The 19,870-nt window shown below is 45.4% G+C and overlaps 1 protein-coding gene across 1 annotated transcript in view; it reads left to right on the top strand.

Moving 5' to 3' along the window:
• LOC137299396 (receptor-type tyrosine-protein phosphatase delta-like) overlaps positions 1-19,870 on the top strand; it is a 424,076-nt gene that overhangs the window by 325,775 nt on the left and 78,431 nt on the right. Inside the window, exons 19-23 of the mRNA XM_067968105.1 lie at positions 1,560-1,775; positions 4,602-4,762; positions 8,245-8,256; positions 9,107-9,219; positions 13,556-13,597. Coding sequence (XP_067824206.1) covers positions 1,560-1,775; positions 4,602-4,762; positions 8,245-8,256; positions 9,107-9,219; positions 13,556-13,597 — 544 coding nt within the window. The remainder of the gene's footprint in view (positions 1-1,559; positions 1,776-4,601; positions 4,763-8,244; positions 8,257-9,106; positions 9,220-13,555; positions 13,598-19,870) is intronic.

Genomic DNA, 19,870 nt, shown 5'->3' with positions numbered 1-19,870 from the left:
CAGGTCACTCGTTGCTCAGGACCCAGCACCCAAGCTGATTTTCTCCTCCCTGACCCAGCTAATTGTAATCCCTTCTGCGGCCCCATCTAACTCGGCCGCAGTTCACACCTGGGAATCTCCTGGCCAGTATGGCTCAGTACCGCACTGGGTGGTACGCTTACCCACTGAGCCACGGTAGGGTTGGGGGTTGGGGGGGGGTGCCCGAAGCAAAAGAAGAGCTCCCGCAGTGCGAAGGCGCATTTGGTTGAGAGAGTGAAGCAGGTTTCCACATTCGTTCCAACATGTAATTGGCGTGTGAGAGGCTGCATAACTGCCCGAAGCTGTTTCTTTGCATCCTGCTGCTCAATGCTGCTGCCCTGGAACTAGCCTGATCGGCTTTAAGCTATTCAGGCAAACCTCACCCTATAACAGTGGCCAGATCCACATCACACAACCGGTGAGGATGCCGCATGTGAACGGTGTCTTTTAAATTTCCCATGTGACTCACAAATATTTAAACAAAATTTTCCAAAGATCACAGGACTTGAGTACGGGCAACACAGTGTGTGCTGTTCCTCACTGACACTCGTATATAAAAATATTCAAATTTTCATGCTCAAAAAATTGGCTGCCTGCTCCTCACTGTATCCAGGCTTCAGCTTCTGATCTGATCTCTCCACCACAAACCACTGTCTTCTACTGCCCAGTCTGGTCTGTCCCACTGTCCTCTACTGCCCAGTCTGCTCTGTCCCACTGTCCTCTACTCCCCAGCCTGGTCTGTCCTACTGTCCTCTACTGCCCAGTCTGCTCTGTCCTACTGTCCTCTACTCCCCAGCCTGGTCTGTCCTACTGTCCTCTACTGCCCAGTCTGCTCTGTCCTACTGTCCTCTACTGCCCAGTCTGCTCTGTCCCACTGTCCTCTACTCCCCAGCCTGGTCTGTCCTACTGTCCTCTACTGCCCAGCCTGGTCTGTCCTACTGTCCTCTACTGCCCAGTCTGCTCTGTCCTACTGTCCTCTACTGCCCAGTCTTCTCTGTCCTACTGTCCTCTACTGCTCAGTCTGGTCTGTCCTACTGTCCTCTACTGCCCAGTCTGCTCTGTCCTACTGCCCAGTCTGCTCTGTCCTACCGCCATTCACTCTCCTGTAATTCCCAGTCTGTTGTGTTCCACTGCTGCTTGTTACACTGGCTGCTCTCCTCTCCTCTCCACCACTGTGACCTCCGCACTCTCCTCCTCCTCCTCCACCATCTCCTGAACTTGGATGGTGAGAGAGCTGAGTGCACATTGCTGAAAAGAGACTGATGGGACCCTGCACACCATTGAGGTGCATCCAGCTGACCTTTGATGCAATCAGTTTTACAGTTTTCAGATGGTGCACCTATTCCCCTTTGAGCAGACGAGGCAACCTTGCTGCATTCTTTTGGTTTCTGTGTCATTCACGAGATCGCTAGCTGGATTGGTCTTGCATAGAGCCGGCACGGACTCGATGGGCCAAATGGCCTCCTTCCATGCTGTAACCTTTCTATGATTCTATGACCACATTCTGCTTGTCCAAATAAATTCTTTCTTTTCGATTCCAGCTCCTTCAGGATGTTACGCGGCGTCGGCGCAGAAGCCTCCGTCCCCGCCGGCAGCTGGGCCACTCCAAGCCCTATATAGCAGGCCGCTTTGACGTTCTCCCGCAAGAGTTCATTCTTGGCGACCAGCGGTTTTATGGTGGGTTTGAAAACAAACCGCTAGAGGAGGGTAATAAATATGTATTCTTCATCCTGGGCGTCCTAGATATCCCAGAAGCGGTAAGTGAACATTTTTAAAGGAAGCTTAAAGAAACCATCTCACCTCAAGTCCTACCTTCAGTGGTGTCATCCATCTCCTGCCGCCTACTCCCTTCTCGTCTTTTTGGCTTTCCATTTCTCCAATTCTCTCTGTTTCTCTCTTCTGATGTGGGTAATGGAAATATCATACTGGTCCTGTGCAGGGCACTCTATTGAGGTTGGAGATAAGGTACATTGTTGGGGAAGAGTAGAAGGAGCTTTAGTCTACCGCTGGCTGTACTATACAACAACTTGCATTTATATAGCGCCTTTAGCGTAGTAAAACATCCCAAGGCGCTTCACAGGAAAGTTATCAAACAAAACTTGACACCAAGCCACATAAGCAGATATTAGGACAGGTGCCCAAAACCCTGGTCAAAGAGGTAGGTTTTACGGAGCATCTTAAAGGAGGAGAGAGAGGTGGAGAGATTTAGGAAGGAAGTTCCAGAGCTTAGGATCCAGGCAGCTGCAGGCACAGCCGCCAATGGTGGAGCGATGAAAACCTGACCTGGGAGTGCTTGACTCTGACACTGGGTGTCCAAAGTGAATAAAACATCACAAATACACCTCAGTTTGTACAGCATAAAAGCTCCCCACAAGATATGAGTTATAAAGTATGTTCTTCCTTCACCCTCACTCGGGTTTGCCAGTGTCACCCACCACCATCCTAGCAGGTAGCTAAGCTGCTCCAGTTAGCTGCAGTTGGATAGTGTTCAATAGGACTGAATCCAAGGAAAGATGTGTCTCGTCGCGATTTAAATGGCCAAATTTGACTGTAAAAACCCAGAGTAGCTTAAGTATGTCTTAAAAAGAATATATGATACAGTCTTTTGAGATTGTTGTGCAAAGTCCTGTCCTGGGGCTTCGGATATTGATTATTGATAACTCAGTAAAGACACTTGAGGGTGGGTTCTGGTCTGACCTGGTAGATTCTGTATTCTGACCTGTGGAGCAGCCAGATCTATCTCAGCCCAACCCAGCCTAATGGGATCCTACTTTCTTCCTGTGCCTTAGGTGCAGAAGGATCTACAAATGACTTTGTGTCTTTTATTACAGGAATAGAAGGAGGCCACATGACCCACCAGGCCTGCATTGCCCTTTTGGCAGCTTTTCATCTTTTTAATTCCAATTTCCTGCTTTTTCTCCATATCCCTTAATATGCTTACTTCCCAGTTAAGTATCTATCTTGATTGTGCATCTATGCCCTCCTGGGGCAGTGTGTTCCACACTCTCTCAACCCTTTTGTGTGAAGCAGTTTTTCCTGGATTCACTTTTAAGCAGCTTAGCTTGAATTGTAAGAGTATATCGCTTTGTACTGGATTCCTGTAACAGAGCGAAGTGTCGTTCCCTACCTGTCTCTCTATTAGATTCCATCGGTAGAAACTGCCGTCATGATGTTATCGTACGATAGCTTAACACACTTGTGCCAAATTCCTCTCTCTGCCATTTTAACAGAGCCCGCATATCTTCAAAGTGTTAACAGCAGTGTTAAAAGTAGAAGAGAGAGGAATTTGATTTGAGCGCACTAAACAATCACGTAGAAACATCATCGACTGCAATTCCTTCTGTCAGTTATGTTCTCCTGTTGCCATGACTGAAGGTTTTATAATTACATCTGTTGTCAGTATTTGGGAATTATTCCTGAGGTATGTTCAGGAGTGGGGTACCGCAGGGATCGGTGCTTAGGCCCCAGCTATTCACAATCTATATCAATGATTTGGATGAAGGGACCAAATGTAATATTTCCAAGTTTGCTGATGACACAAAACTAGGTTGGAATGTGAGTTGTGAGGAGGATGCAAAGAGGCTTCAAGGGGACATAGACAGGCTAAGTGAGTGGGCAAGAACATGGCAGATGGAATATAATGTGGAAAAATGTGAAGTTACCCACTTTGGTAGGAAAAACAGAAATGCAGAGTATTTTTTAAATGGTGAGAGATTGGGAAATGTTGATGTTCAAAGGGACCTGGGTGTCCTTGTACATGAGTGACTGAAAGCTGACAAGCAGGTGCAGCAAGCAATTAGGAAAGCAAATGGTATGTTGGCCTTTATTACAAGATGATTTGAGTACAGGAGTAAAGATGTGTTACTGCAATTATATAGGGCCTTGGTGAGACCGCACCTGGAGTATTGTGTACAATTTTGGTCTCCTTACTTAAGAAAGGATATACTTGCCATAGAGGGAGTGCAACAAAGGTTCACCAGACTGATTCCTGGGATGGCAGTATTGTCGTATGAGGAGAAATTGAGTAGACTAGGCCTGCATTCTCTAGAGTTTAGAAGAATGAGAGGTGATCTCATTGAAACATACAACATTCTTACAGGGCTCGACAGGGTAGCTGCAATGTTTCCCCTGGCTGGGGAGTCTAGAACCAGGGGTCACAGTCTCAGAATAAAGGGTAGGCCATTTAGGACTGAGAGGAGGAGAAATTTCTTCACTCAGAGGGTGGTGAATCTTTGGAATTCTTTACCCCAGAGGGCGATGGAGGCTCAGTCATTGAGTACATTCAAAACAAAGATCAATAGATTTCTAGATATTAAAGGCATCAAGGGATGTGGGGATAGTGCAGAAAAATGGCATTGAGGTAGAAGATCAGTCATGATCTTGTTGAATGGCGGAGCAGGCTCGTGGGGCTGGATGGCCTATTCCTGCTCCTATTTCTTATGTTCTTGTGCTGTTCTATTTCTCACTACTCTGGTTTATTTTGACTTTTATGAACATATTTAAATATTTTTTTTAAGAAAGCAGTCTATGAGGGAGTACTGCATGGATTCCATGACTACCATGTTCTACAATTGTCATTACAGAAAATGTTTGCAGCAAGTCCCTACTCTGACCCCATCCTTTCAGCGGACCCTGACCCACAGCCCATTATCGACAGAGAAGAGGGTCTGATCTGGGTGATAGGCCCGGTGCTGGCGGTGGTCTTCATCATCTGCATTGTAATTGCCATCCTACTGTACAAAAAGTAAGAGAATCTCTATTAATGGGATTAGGGTGGGTTAGGTAGGCTGGGACATTGGTTAGCAAGGACACCTGGGCTAGTGGGTAAGGAGGAATCAGCCAAGGTTCATGCTCCTGACTGCGACTTAGTATTCCTTCCAGGTGGTGGTTGGGTGGAAGTTGGGTGAGGACAGGATTGGCTATGATGCCCCCCACAATCAAATAGCTTGCTGACACTTAAAGTCTAGGCTCACACATAAGCAATGCCCATATAGGTGAGGTATTGCATAGTGCTTCTTTCCCTTTCCCTCCCCTCCTGCCTTGAAGGCACTGGCTGACTGTGGGGTCCAATTTGCTGGATGGTGGCTGAATTCCGGTACCTTATCCAAAGAGCTGTTCTGCATGTGTGGGCCTCAGAATGGAGTGCCAGCAGGCTATTCGACCATGGTAGGGGGGTGGTGGGAGCAAACCAAAGCCGAGCCTGATCCTCACCCAGCCTCGACACTCATACGAATAGTGATCGTTCGGGAGAGTGAACCCTGCCTGTTTCCCCCTTGCCCTCACTGTCCTGGGTGACCTGTGGTCCCTCTGGGTCAGCTGCTAAGATCAGCTAAATCAACACAGACCAGTGATGAACCTGGGACCTTCCGCAGGTGGGCGACACCGTCCCAGATCAGGCATCAGAAGGGGCTGCTATAATATTTTTATGACAGCACAATAATAATGTAAGTTCCATTCATTTTAAATAGATAACCCGTCACATTCAGTGTTTGCCACAAATTGATATTCAGTGTTTAATGAAGCCATAATAATATGCACAACTAAAGTAGAGCTGTCCAAACACACCAGGCCTTTAAACCGGTGCTTTACACTGAATGGTTGACGTGGCCAATGGGACATATCAGCATGGAATATTAACACATGTTGCTGCCAAATCTAAACACAACAGTGCAATGTCTGCTGCTCTCCCTTCCTCAGGGAGAAAGACCTCAAGTTACTGTGTCAGCTTGTAAAAATAAATGTGTCCGTCTCATCACCTCAGTCCCAATTCCTGCTTGGAATTTGAATTAGGGACCTTTTGCTCTGTGTGACATGGGGCTACACCAAATGGTGCCTTTACCCATCTATTGTAGATGTTTTTGTTTTAAACAAACAAACAACAACAACAACTTGCATTAATATAGTGCCTTTAAAACATCCCAAGGAGATTCACAGGAGCCAAAGAAGGAGGCATTAGGACAGGTGACCAAAAGCTGGTCAAAGAGGTAGGTTTTAAGGAGCGTTTTAAAAGAGGTGGCGAGGTAGAGAGAGGGAATTCCAGAGCTTAGGGCCTAGGCAGCTGAAGGCACGCTGCCAATGGTGGGGCAGAGGAAGTGGGGATGCATAAGAGGCCAGCATTGGAGGAACACAAGAGTTCTCTGCAGATTGCAGGGCTGGAGAAGGTTACAGGAGGTTATTATTTTAATAATTTATAATAAAGAATTGGGCTCACAAAGTCATGGTTCAGCATCCCTCACAAGCCTCTTAGTCTGGGGTCCTGCAGTGCTTTAGCTCCATTTATTGGAGGCCCTTGATGTATATTCTTTATGCAATCATCCCTCCTGTGTGACCCAGGACAGTGAGTGTCGGCAGGCTATCTGACCACAGGGACCTCACCCATCAGTCACACATGTACACTTCAGGCAGGCATCACTCAATAACAATGGGATGTGGGTATCCTGGCTAAGGTCAGGTAACTCAGTACAAAGCGGGTATTTGAATGCGGGACACTTTGCCTTATATGGCTCAGTCTTACACTGGGTGACGTTTTTATTCACAGGGGCACTCTATAGTATGTCTAAAACAAAATAACTGAGAGATTACGATGTAGGGGTTCAGCCACTGCAATGTGAGAGGACTAGAGCTTGTGAGCACTGGGAATCATAGAATGATACAGTGTAATGGGAGTGCAAACTTAAGGAAGTTGATGAACCTGGAATGGAAACATCAGAAAAGCAATGTATAGTTTGGGATGATGCTTGTTATTTAGACACAACATAATGACTGGATCCTATTAACAGTCCATCACATCTTAATGAGATGCAGTCCTGAAGTCAGTTATTAGTAATAACACTTCAGTTTAATGTGCATGGGAGTCTTGTTCTGCTTTGGTCAGTTTTAATTTCAGAAGCACAATGAAAATTATGCAGCAGGATTAATGACTGCAGTGCGATCGCTGCAGGTTTGTTTATTAATGACCTGCGATTGATTACTGGAGAATTCTAGATTACCAGTGATGAACCTACATTACATAACATGAAACCTAGTTCTGTATGTGAAGCATTGCTGAGATACTGCTCATGGAGCATAGTTATTCGACAGGTCTGTGACCAGTACTATAAGTATCTAAAATGACCTCCTGGAACAGGTTAGTTGGTTACTTTTGTCCACGTGCTTAGTGGGAAATGGGATACTCTCAGCGTTGGGATGCTACAAATTTGATTTTGGCTAAACAGTCCATTTTTTGAGCAAGCTGTGTGGAAATTTTCAAAATGTAAACCGTACAATATTTTTAAAAATTAGTCCTCTGTCCCTCCCCCTTCCTGTTCCCTTGACCCTCCCGTTCCATTTCCTGTTCCCACCACCCTCTCTACCCTGCTTCCTGTTCCACCCCCCCAACCTTTCCTTCCTATTCCCCACACGCCTTCCTATTCCTCCCTGTCCCACAAACCTTCCTGTTTCCTGATGCTCTTATTGTTTCCTGGTCTTCTTCCTGTTTCCTGGTCTCCTTCCTGTTTCCTGGTCTCCTTCCTGTTTCCTGGTCTCCTTCCTGTTTCCTGGTGCTCTTCCTATTTCCTGGTGCCCTTCTTGTTTCCTGGTGCCCTTCCAATTTCCTTCTCTCCTTCCTGTTTCCTGGTGCACTTCCTGTTCCCTGCACTCTTCCTGTTTCCTGGTGCCCTACACTGCTGTGGACTTGGCAAAAGCTGACAGCCCTAAATCAGTTATGTTTGGTGAGCTGAGAACACAATGCAACTTGGCAGTACTTTGGAAATAAACAGGGTTTTGGGGGGCAGGAGGCGCTTGTTCTGTGTTACCATGCCTTTTAGGAGTGGGATAATCCAGACGTTATCTGAAGGAGTTCACTTGGCAGAATGACAGCAAATTAAAATATTAAGCAACTAAAACTCCACCCACTGGCATTGACCATCTGATATTAATTTGCCCAATTCAGCTTTTGGAGTCACTACATACAGTAGCGAATTCTCTTGTCCTACTCCTCAGCACTTTGTCCTGTTTGATGCCTTGACCTTCGAACCTACCCTTTCCCATTACTGACTATTAGCTTTCATAGTGGATCCATTGACAGTATCCATATGAATAGGATCAGCTTGCCAGCCCTCCGGAATAATAATTGAGTTCATTAGTGAAGGGTGCTGCCGGCTGCTGTATTCTGTGTGTGTTATTGAAGTTTATATTGAAGCATTTACACAGCTCTTATCTTTCCCTTAATGCACTCATCGTGGACAGCAAGCCCGACAGGTAAGCAGCCATTTTTAATTTAGAGTTTCGGACAATTTTCTATCAATCTGCAGAATTACAGAAATGAATAATAACTTGCTTTATTTTAACAATTGATGCATTCAGTTTTGATAGTTCTGAAATTGTTGCATTTTCTTTTAACGAAAAGTGTCATAAGTTCATCAGTGTGTGTTTGGGTAATCAGATAGAGCCTCACTGCATCACCCCTCAACCCAGCTGGGCTGATTCGAGCAACTCATCCCGATTACAGAACCAAGTCTTAGTACAAACAAATTGCAAGATCTAAACCTTTTCTTTAAACTATTCTGAGGCTGCTTGGTTGAGAGGAAAGAAGCACTGCACACAATCTGCCTGGGGGATGTGCTTTAACTCTTATGGGGTGGCTGGATGGTGCAGTGCGTTAGACACAGGCCATTCACCTCTAGCTCAGGATGGAGGTCTCCTCTGTCTACTGGCCATTTTGACCCATGTGAAATGAACTTGGGCAATCTCAATCCAGCTCCAACACAGCATGAAACCGCCACTAATCGGTAATTTCACTCTGAGAGGCCCAGGAAACCTGGTTTGGGAAACAGAAAAATACAGAACTCCTGAGTTTAAGGCATAATAGCGGGAATTTTACTTAGAATCTGCCAAGCTGTATCTTTCAGGGCATGCTTGTTGCTGAACCTGGGAGGCACAAATGGAAATGTTCCATTTTTGAAACGCTAACATCCTTCCCCATGATGAGTACAAAATTCACACACAACAAGGATCCATGTTTTTAGTGGTTGACTGCAGTGATCTAGAAGTGACCAGTAACCCTGGCAGATCTGCAACCTAACTTGCATCCGTTTGATTCCAATGACAGAAAGCGTAAAGAAAGTGATCCGAGAACCAAGTGTCTTCTCAACAATGCAGAGGTACCGTCCCATCATCCCACGGACCCAGTAGAAATGAGACGCATCAACTTTCAGACACCAGGTAAAGATGAGTCCTTCTAGCTGCCTGCACTCTGTATTGGTGCTACTGGAATAATCTAAAATCTGCTTTAATTTTATTTTTAAATGTTTAGTGAACGCCAAGTTCACAGTTTTAAGCTGTACGCGTTTCCTCAGAAGCCCACCTAACCTCGAACTGTTTGGAAGCCTGTGAATAAAGGAAGGATAGAGAAGGCCTCAAAGACCGAGGGTTGGAGGATGCTTCCTTTTCTGGCTGTCAGTGGCAATGTTGCCTCAGCCAGGGAATTCTTTCCGGCAGCACAGAGCATTGCTTTGCAGCACCAAACAGCTGTCGGATAGTTATTGTGTAATGTTGGTGTACTTTTGCGCCATTGGGCCAGAAAGGTCTGAGGAAGGAAAAATAACTTGCTGAGGGCACAATGTAAGTGCAGGAGCCATTTAATTCCCCAAAGGTTTAAAAGAAATCTGATTTTTGGTGCAAAAACCTCCTTTACCCCTCTGACTCCCCTTCCTACCCCCCCCCCCACCCCAAGTTTACCCTCCATAGAGGAGTCGACCATCTTAACATTGATTAAACGCCTGGATTCTGCATTAATGCAGCCTGTACCCTCTCCATCACTGTGCTAAATTAGGAGGTGGAGCATTCATTTGGGTCATGACAAGACTGTTTTGTGTCACCAAACGAGAATATAGTACATTTTTAAAATTTGATCCTAATCAGAATTTGCCAGTATTTCATGCAAATTAGTAGTTAATCAGTAAAAATAGGATTTTTTTTATGGAACAGATTAGTCTTTATAGTTCAGATCCCTGGTGGGGCTGTGGGGACTGTGAGGCACTCAGCAAATCTGAGTGATAATAGGCCCCAGTCTTTAAGCTATGCATATGAGGGCCAGAAGTATCCTCAATGCAATAGTAATTATGAGAAACCTCACAGGCAACATCAAGGTCACGTAGGCTTCCTGCAGGTTACTTGTTTATCAACGTTTGGCCTTTCCAGTGGCACACTCGCCTGCCCAGTGCAGACGCAAACTTTCCAAACTTCAAAGCCTGGAATATTGTAGAGTCACAGGGAGGAGATTGCCATGGAGGTAAACAGAGTTACAATGTTTGGGCTTGGTGCTATGGAGACATACACATAGAGCAATCTTCAGGGAGCAATAGATATTTCCCATTCTCTTTCCACCAGCACTGGTACAGATCTGGTCTTCATGTAAATTAGCAATTCCTGTCAAGAATATAAGTGTTTTCTGTCACATTCTGGACTGTGAGTGGTTTTGAACTAATCTGCTTAGAGCTGGCCAAGCTCCAATCCTATTTGGCTCTTGGAAAGAACCTGGATCATAGAACACCGTGGAGATCAAATTGTGGTATCTGTTGAATTGGGCAGAGCTATTTATAAATAGTGACAGGCTTTCCTGACCCATTTCGCAGGCTGGCTCAGGTCTGTGTTTCTCCCTTGGTTTCTGTGAGGATCTGCAAACGGCACTGCTACCTCCTTCCGATGTCTCTAGCCTGGTTAGGGGTTTACAGCAGGGAAGGGGATATTTCAGGATAGCCAACTGAAGGTAGGCCCAAGGCACAAGACATTGGAAGAGTTGTAATTTCCTGCTTTTAGCCAGGCAGGGCATTTCCAGGGATGGAGGGAAGCTGGGCCAAGTTGCACCATTCTTGACCATCTCCCAGCAGCTTTCTCAAGAGCGGGAGTGGTGAAGGCCCAGGAGCCTGACGTGTGCCTGACCTCTCAGTCGAGGAATGTTGTGTGATGTAGGAGGACTTAAAATGAGCAACTGAAAACTCAACCAGAGTGAGGGAGAGTGGATAGTTGCTCCCCGTCGTACCCTCGAGGAGATGAAGTAATTTCAAATCTTAACCCTTTTAAATCTTACCTTTTATCAAATATTGAAATGTGTGGCTTTTTATTGTGACACCTCATGATGGATTTGCGACTGAGGCATCCTTACTGATGCCTGGGAAATATGATCCAGAAACAAAAATGTTAAATCTTCAGTAGAATTCTTCCACCAAAGTGATTAATGAAACAACCAGGCAGAAATTATTAGTTTGTTCAGCAGATACGGAGATTGCTTTTCTGCTGGGGAAATATTTGGCCGCCTCAGTTGTGACATTAATTGGGCCCCACTGTACAAGAGACTGCAACGATGCTGAGAAGCATCACCATGGAATGGAGGCGGCACACAAATTTGGACCCACGACTCCCCACAGCTGAGTCACCAATCCCCACCATGGAAGGGCTTAGTGAACAGGGAGAGAGGGACAAAACGGGAGACACGTTCCTGCACATCCTTTACTGGTCAACTAGAAAACAGAAAAAGCAGAGGGATAGGAATGGGCTGCTAGCTCCTCTTGTTGATTAGTGAAGGAGACCACAGAGAGAAGTGGGGCATAAAACAAAATGTTTTAATTTTTTTCCAAAAGGTGCAGTTGTTGTGGATAGATCCCATCACAGAGAATAATATTTTTACTATATATTACAAAGTTATTATGCAAGACCATTCTGAGAGATATCATGCTTTTGAAGGATGTAACTATGCTGGATCCCAGGATGCATTGCTCGAGGGTGTCCACACTTGTGGGTATTTACCTGGAAACCAGTTGATTTGTCACTAATGATTGGCTCTGTCATTACATTGGGCAATCCAGTGAACCAATCATTTGGCACATTTGAGGAATTTCTTGACGTTTATCGACAAATTCATACAGGTGTTTCATCATCTAGGTTTGGCAACACAAGATGGCTATTTGTGCTAACACATCGTGAGTAAATGATGGGACTGGGTGCCAAGTAATCAGCAGGTTTTGTTTGTTCTACATTAGTCACTGGGTTTTCTAGCATCGTATGCACACTGGGTGTCGAAGAATTCAGTAATTGGTCACTGTTCGCAGGTCTAGCGACAGACCATCAACCGGATTTAAATGGGTGTGAATAATAGTTTCTCCAGTACTGGTGACTAGATCCAAACTAGTCAACAGTGGAATTGGCATTATCGACCATGTAAACAGAGTTTCTGAGTCTGTGACCCCCATTTACAATACGTGGTTTGTTCTGGAACAAATTAGAAAGGATTCAACTTGGGGACGAAGTTTATCTGGCCTCACACCTGGGTCACCTGGAGGTGGGATTAATGGGGGAGATACAAGTGTGGTAATACGATATAGCCTGGTGCTGTGTTTCACCTGTTCCTTGTATCTTATATGCCTGCACATCTGGTTTAAATGTACAGCAGTGCAGGTGTGGTGGGTTCTCAGAGATCATGACCCCCCCCCACCCCCCATTCAAAAAAATCTCTTTTACACCCCCGCTCTTCAATTATTGAGTTAGATTATGGCCACTCTGTTCCAAGGTTCAGTCCCCGCTCTGTGCTGAGTTAGATGATCTCAAACGGGCTGGTGATGGGAGTGCTATAATTGGCCCCAGTGCCCCTAGGCTAGTGAGTGGGAAGTCAGCCAGAGTTCCTGCTCCTCATCAGTGTACTGTGAGTCCAGGTGGGAAAATATGCGGGCGAGGCCATCAGTTGAGAGCAGGATTATGATGCCCTCCATGGCCAACTATCTGGTCGACACTCAGTTAAGGCTCATGCATCAAGGTACCAGAAGGCTGTCGGCATCTGTTTGACCGTACCCTGGCAAGAGGAGGGAAAAAACGGATGGAATGGGGGTAGAGTTGCCTACCCTCCTGGATTGCCCTGGAGTCTCCAGGACTTAAAGATTAATCTCCAGGGCACTGCTTCCAGAGAGAAAAGTCAATGGGGCCTTAAAAAAATAGTATGTATTTTTCATTTTTGTTTATTAGTTATAAAAATATTGGAGAAGGATTAAAAAAGGCTGCTTAACTGAGCGGTTGGAGGTGGGAGGTCATATGATGAAACCTCCAGGAATATGTCCAACCAGAGTTGGCAACCCTAGACGGGGGCGGATTGGGAGAAGAAGTATTGAGAGTCTAATTGTGGACTCTACCCTTGACCCCCCCATATCTTGCCAGAACCCTCCCCCCCCCCCCACCCCCGGATCAGCTGATACTATAGTCATTCTGGGTACCTGCCCTCGTAAATGGGGGTCCCGGCGTTTCTGACAGTCCCACGCGGACACAGTTACAACGGTTGTGTTTAAAACAAAGCGAGCCACTGGAGAGAGAAAGAAAGGAGAAAGAGGTAAGAAAGTCCTAACAAATGGTTGAGTTCTTTCAGAGGGCCAGAATGGAGTCCGACTGTTTACTCATGCATTTGTTTGTTTGTTTGAGTTCCTGTTTTTTTTCTGTTATCCCCCCCCCTTGAGTTGCGTTCTGCCAGCCTGTAGATTTAAGTGTGTTCACATGTGCTGATGTTTCTTTTTCACAGAATCTGTTGTCAGCAGCCCCCTCAGTGAACCCGAATTTGCAAGTTAGTTCCCACTTGCATTTACGCCTATTGTTTTGTTGGCTTATTTGATTTTGTTTTTTTTAAATATATATATATATATATATATCTATATAGATAGATATATATATGTATGTATAATCTATGCTTTTTTAACCACCTCTTGGTGTAATTTTAAATCTGTGTTTCTCTCGAGGCTCCTGGCTGCTCATTGGCAAAGCTTTTAGCTCCTCACACTTTTGCATGCTTTATAACTGTTTGTTTCAAATGTTAACCCTTTCCAGCCCAGGGTTGTCTGCAGATTTGTGACTTCATCACTTTCACCTGGTGATCATATGTGCTTGAGGATATTGGGGGTGGAGGAGGGGCTGGGAGGGAGGGAGAGAGCGAGGGATGGGGAAGGGGTTGCTCGTCTGGCGGTTAAGACTCCAGGTGCCAGCCTTAAGGTCTCTGAGATCTGAAGTGTGGATTTGTTGTCCCAAGAGTGGTTTCCGACATTAACTCACGGCTGTACTTGGGCGGTGATGATGGTGGGCGGTCCCACCTTAACTCAGAAATAATCAGTCGTTTTTTTGGGGGGCTGGGGGGTTGTTCAATTTTTGACCCATTTCAAATCGATCTGGATTCAGAAAACCAAGCTGACACATGACCTTTGAGGATGTTAGACCATTATAGTCTTTGGGATGTTCTGTAAATTCAGAGAATTTCCACAGACCTCACCTCTGACCCATGCCACATCTATTCTCCAGATGTCACCATTCCCTCTCCTGCTGGAAGCCTGCAGTAGATTTTTTTTTTGCTATGTTATTCTAAATCATGACAAATGAACACTTCTGAGGTACTTCCTCAGTGATTCCGAAGGGGAAACAATGCTGGAAGAGGATTACTGCAGTCTTCCACCATGCTAAATCAATTTTAAACCCACTCTTCTTTTTAAACAAGGCATCTTTTCTCCTCATCCTCACAAGCAATCCCCTACTCCGTGCTGAAAGCAGCTATTTTGGCTGTGATTTCATCAGCAGGCTAGGACAAACAGGAGTCTTTTTCTCCAGACATAGAGGATGTGGTTTCACTAAAGCATCTTTTCTTTCTCTCTTTCATTCCACTTTTCATACCCATTGACTACACTCACACACACACACATACACACACACACACACCCCTCAGTTAAATCATCAATCAGCTAATCATGCTGGGGTTATTTTTTTAATTTCCCTTCCCCCCCCCCCCATTGATTTTTTAAAAAAGAATTGAAGTATAGATTATAACATAGCTTAATAATAATGAATATTGCAACATGATTTTACATAAAATTGACAAATATTGTATAAAAATAATTTCAGATTAAATTCATGTAGATCCAGAGAGGCCAAATCAATTGGACTTGGATTTTGGCTTTGGGCTTTGGATTTTGCAAGATGTTGCAAATATGGAACGAGCTAAGATGCCCATTGCCATTGACAGGTGATGGCAGTTATTCTGTAACCAAAGGGGTTAGAATTTATCTCTCTTTAACTCCAGTCTTGCCCCTCATAATCTAAGACAGAACTTGCATTTGTCAGCACCATATCACATCTCTCAGGAGTGCATCACACACAAGGAATGACATTGTGCAGTTACTGTTGAAAGGTGGGTAACAAAGTTCTTCGCCCTAATGGGAGGTGTACGGTTGGTGAGTGAGTGCCACTCAATAAGGCACAGTGACCAGTGCTTCTCTTATATATTTGCAGGCTGTGTAGATAGTAATGTCAGACTGGGCCAGGTAGTAGTGGGAGGCAGGCATGGGGGGAAGGCTGACCTATATTATTTGGTCAGCAGACTGCCTCACCTTTTCTAAATCCACCCTGTTTATGGGCCTGGAGCTGTGCCCTTTAGAAGGACCCTGATCTTGGAAGCAATAGGATTTGACCTGCTTAAATGTGGACGCACAGATGCCACTGTTTGACAGATACCGTCTTTTTAGAATGCTTTGGTTCTGTTATAGTAATCTCTAACTTTGATCAGGTCCTGGTCTTCGGCTGTACCGGGAGAAAAATCCAGCACATTATGTATATATAAAAAAATATATAGTTTGTAGCTAGGTATAATTAACAGAAGTAGTACTGCAGACTTTAGCAACATTTGTGGGATGAAGTGTAATGTAATGTAAATGGAAGTGAATCTGGTTCCTGCAAGATTCAACCTTTCGCTATTCATTCACCTCGGTGATCCCTTGGACACAGCTGTACAACTCAGTGTCACTGGGCCACCGTAGATCCCAGATACTTTTTAACTCTTTGTTGTGTGGAATGTTTGGGAAGGACGGAGAATTCTGTGCCCATCAGATGAGGGATACCAGTGCTGGGAGATAAAATGTTCTTTTTTTACTCCCTTTTTTTTTGAATCCGTTGTCAGCATCAAGCACTCCCAGCTCAGGCGTAGCACAGGTTGGATGCACAGTAAATCTTCACCCAAAACCTCAGACCTGCACCCCTTACTGCACCCGCATGACATTTCCATTTCCCACACCAGTCATTTTAGTTTACCTGTGACATTTGAACCCTTTTCCTTTGTTAGTCTTAGATGAACATTCATTGTCTTTTTGCAAATGTGCAGCAGAAAGGGCAGGGATGAGGGGGAGCCACAATCAGTCTGTGCATGTATCACACTGACAGTTATGTAGAGTCGAGCTGCTTTTAGAAGAGCCCTGTGCCCCACACCTTTTTTCTTGCCAATTTTCTCCCCTCCTTTAGTGAAGTTGTTGGCCCTTTGTTTGGATTACCGTTCCACAGGCACTGATCAACTTCATCCAAGTAGCCATAATTCAGGTGGAAGCCTTGACAAGTGAGCATGTGATCAGGGTACTCGACCGCAGGGTGATGTCACAGCTAAGGTTCGTCCTCACCCAACATACACACACGGATACACGCATACACACGCAGACATACGCAGACACGCACACATGCATACACGCAGACACACATACAAGCAGACACACATACACGCAGACACACATACACATACATGCACACGCACGCATCCACAGACACACGCGGACACACAGTCACACGCAGACACACACATACACGTTGACACACATACATGCAGACACATGCATACTCGCACACAAACACGAAGGCACACAGACACACGCAGACACAAAGACATACACACAGACACACACGCTGTCTCGCTCCCAGCAGGAGTCGGGGCCAGTTTTCTTCTCATTAACCAGGAGAACTGAAGCACCTGCAGGCACAAATGCCCATCCTGTGCCAGGGTCTGTGGCGGAGACTGCAGTGCTGCTAGCACCAATGTTGTCCAGAGGGTGTGGTAGAATTACATTATGTGGTTGGATGGTGTTGCAGACTCAGTTTAGTGCTACTCCCCCACCCCATCACCGGTATCACAATGCCGCCCAGAAACCACTGCAGGAGATGTCACTGCAAGGACTCGAAGCAGACCGGACACACCAACAATTCAGCCGTGCAGTGAGCACGTTACACAATGCATCCTTGCTTCAGAGCTCAATCTACCCACTACATAACAGGGCTCAAACCTGATCTCTACCCTGTCAGAAATAACTCTTTTAAATCATGGCCTTTCATTTCCATGTGTCTTCTCTGAGCTGTCAAGGTGGGTTTATGGAGCCTGGCGCCAAAGTTTGCACCGTGATAAATATTGCCCGTTGTGGAGCTGAGCCAAGAAGGTCCCTGATCTCTGTGCTGCAGGTGTGCCACAAAAAGCCTCAGCACCCCCTGAGCTAGGGAGGAAAGAAATCCCCTGATCACTGTACGTTAACTCCTGCTGGAAGCCATGTGGGCTTTAGGGGAGGAAAGGTTGGGGCTCAACTGTGATAACTCCCTAGTCAAATAGCCCGTTGACTCTCACAGTCAGGTTTCACACATGAAAAGTGTCACTTGGTGAGGTAGCTGGGTGGGGGCATGGGGGTAGTTGACATCGATGGAATTGTACTCCTGCATAAGTCAGCACTTTCAGGAGATGAGGGGAGGTCGGGGGGGTGAAAAATTAGGTTGGGGGGAGGAGAAATGATTAAAGCAATGAGCATTTTAAGGACCTGGTAGTTTTAATGGCAGCATGTTGGCATCTAAGCCAGTGGGTTGTGAACCTTGACTGACTCAAACTTCACCAAGGTTTCATTGGATCTTGGCTGGAGAGTGCAACATCAAGGGCTGTGTGGTGAGGGGATGAGAAGCTACCCTGTAGGAGCACATTTCCGCCCCCCTCCCCAACCCCCCCCCCGCGTCAGGCCATCATTGACAACGAGGAAACAAGGAGGGAGAAAGAGCAAAAGAGAGTCAGCTTCTTTAATTCTGTGAGTGCATGGTAGACTTGGGCAGTGTATGTAAATTAGTGGGTAGCAGACCTTAAAACAGATGCAGTGCTTCCCCTTTTGATAGAGAGTGTGTCTGTGCGGGCTGTTTTCCATGACACAGGATCATGTTTCGTGACACGTTCCCCTTTTTCTTTTCGCAGTGTATCAAACTGCAATGACGGCCCACCACAAAAACTGATGATGATTTCATGCTTGCTTCTCATCTCTGTGCTGCCTCAGTTTTAATGTCCATATTGTCTGCTTCAAATGATCAAACTCTGCTGATTCTGTAACAGGGCTTGAAATTCTCCATAGCAACCAAAGACAGTACCCCCTACCTCCACAAGTGGGGCCTATAATCCCATTAGGAACCCTTAATTCTGGAGAAAGCCTTAGATAAGGCTCAGAAAGGGAAAGAAGAAACCCAGAGACACAAAAACATCCAAAAAATAGTTAGGTGACGATGACAACACAAGAAAACTCCTTACTGGGGATATTGTCAGCTGTACATCAAAATAAAGGCCCTGTCTACCCCAACTAGATAAACAGAAACACATAAAATCTGAAATAAAAACAAATACACAGCAGGTCTGTCAGTATCAGAGAGGAGAAGAGTCTACGCCCTTGCTTTTTCTGCACACCAGCCACCTCACCTCATCAGTGGTAGCATCCAAGATGAAAGTCTGACAATTGTAGCAATATAATGGAAAATGTGAACTCAATAATCTTGACAGTCCTCACTTTACATAGTTTATAGACACCAATTCCAGACTTGCAAAACAGAATTGCCTGATAAGAGAATAACCTTAAAATACCTCAAGTTCGGGTTGGGCCTACCTCACTGAGAACTCTCCAATGTGCTCGATGTGCACCGGGCCTCAAACAGCATGTTAGAGACAAAAACCCCCAATCACTTCAGCTCTGAAGAGAACTAGCTGTCCTTTTAAGCAAACTGTGAAGCACTGTATCTGACAAACTGTCGGGTGCACAGGTATGTGTCAATAGTGTAGGTACTGAGCAGAAAGAAAATGGACACTCTCCAAATGTCTCTGGGAATTGAGATATTTGACAAACAGCAGTCATCCATGTCCACAATGCACACTAATGATCCTTTATTTTAAGGGTGTCTTCCCTTCTAATTATTGTTGGTTCCATTCTTTCCTGCAACCTCTGCATGTCTCGTGAGGCTGAACCTGTCACCATGTCATCAACAATGCCACTGTTAAGTTGAATCCTTGGCTGTACGTGACAGCAGCCCCTTCACAGGATCTGGCCTGTGCTTGTAGACTATCCATAGCTGCACAACAGTGATGGAGAGCTCAGCTGAGTGAGGGATTCAAACCTGCATCCCCTCATTCCATGGCCAGGTGCCTCCTCACGACCCTTGATTAAAATATTTCTCCTTTTTATTGAACCTCCACACCTATTTCCCCCATGAAGTTGGCAGCTTCCCTGCACTGTTACTGCTGCTGCTCTCTCACTGGCTGCTACAAGGTGGATGAAGATTAGGCCTAGTTGACTTGCTGCCCGATTAAGTAAATTCTCTCCCTGTGCAAAAACATTACTTCCACTCACTATCTTCCCTAATCCCATTCCCTGTCTGAAATTCACTGTGTGGAGAACTGCAGGCTTGAAAGTATATCTTATTCCCCTCACTTGGCGATGTAGCACACGGAATCATAGTAGATACAGCACAGAAGGAGACCATTTGGCCCATCGCGCCTGTGCTGGCTCTTTGAAAGAGCTATCCAATTAGTTCCACTCACCCTGCTCTTTCCCTATTACCTTGTAATTTTTTTCCCTTCAATATTTATCGAATTCCCTTTTGAAAGTTACTATTGAATCTGCTTCCACCACCCTTTCAGACAGCGTATTCCAGATCATAATAACTCGCTGCATAAAAACTGTCCTCATGTCATCTTTGGTTCTTTTGCCAATCACCTTAAATCTGGTTACCGACCCTTCTGCCACTGGAAACAGTT

Source organism: Heptranchias perlo, chromosome 29 (assembly GCF_035084215.1).
Source record: "Heptranchias perlo isolate sHepPer1 chromosome 29, sHepPer1.hap1, whole genome shotgun sequence".
Lineage (NCBI taxonomy): Eukaryota > Metazoa > Chordata > Chondrichthyes > Hexanchiformes > Hexanchidae > Heptranchias > Heptranchias perlo.
This window is presented reverse-complemented; position numbering and strand designations above follow the sequence as displayed.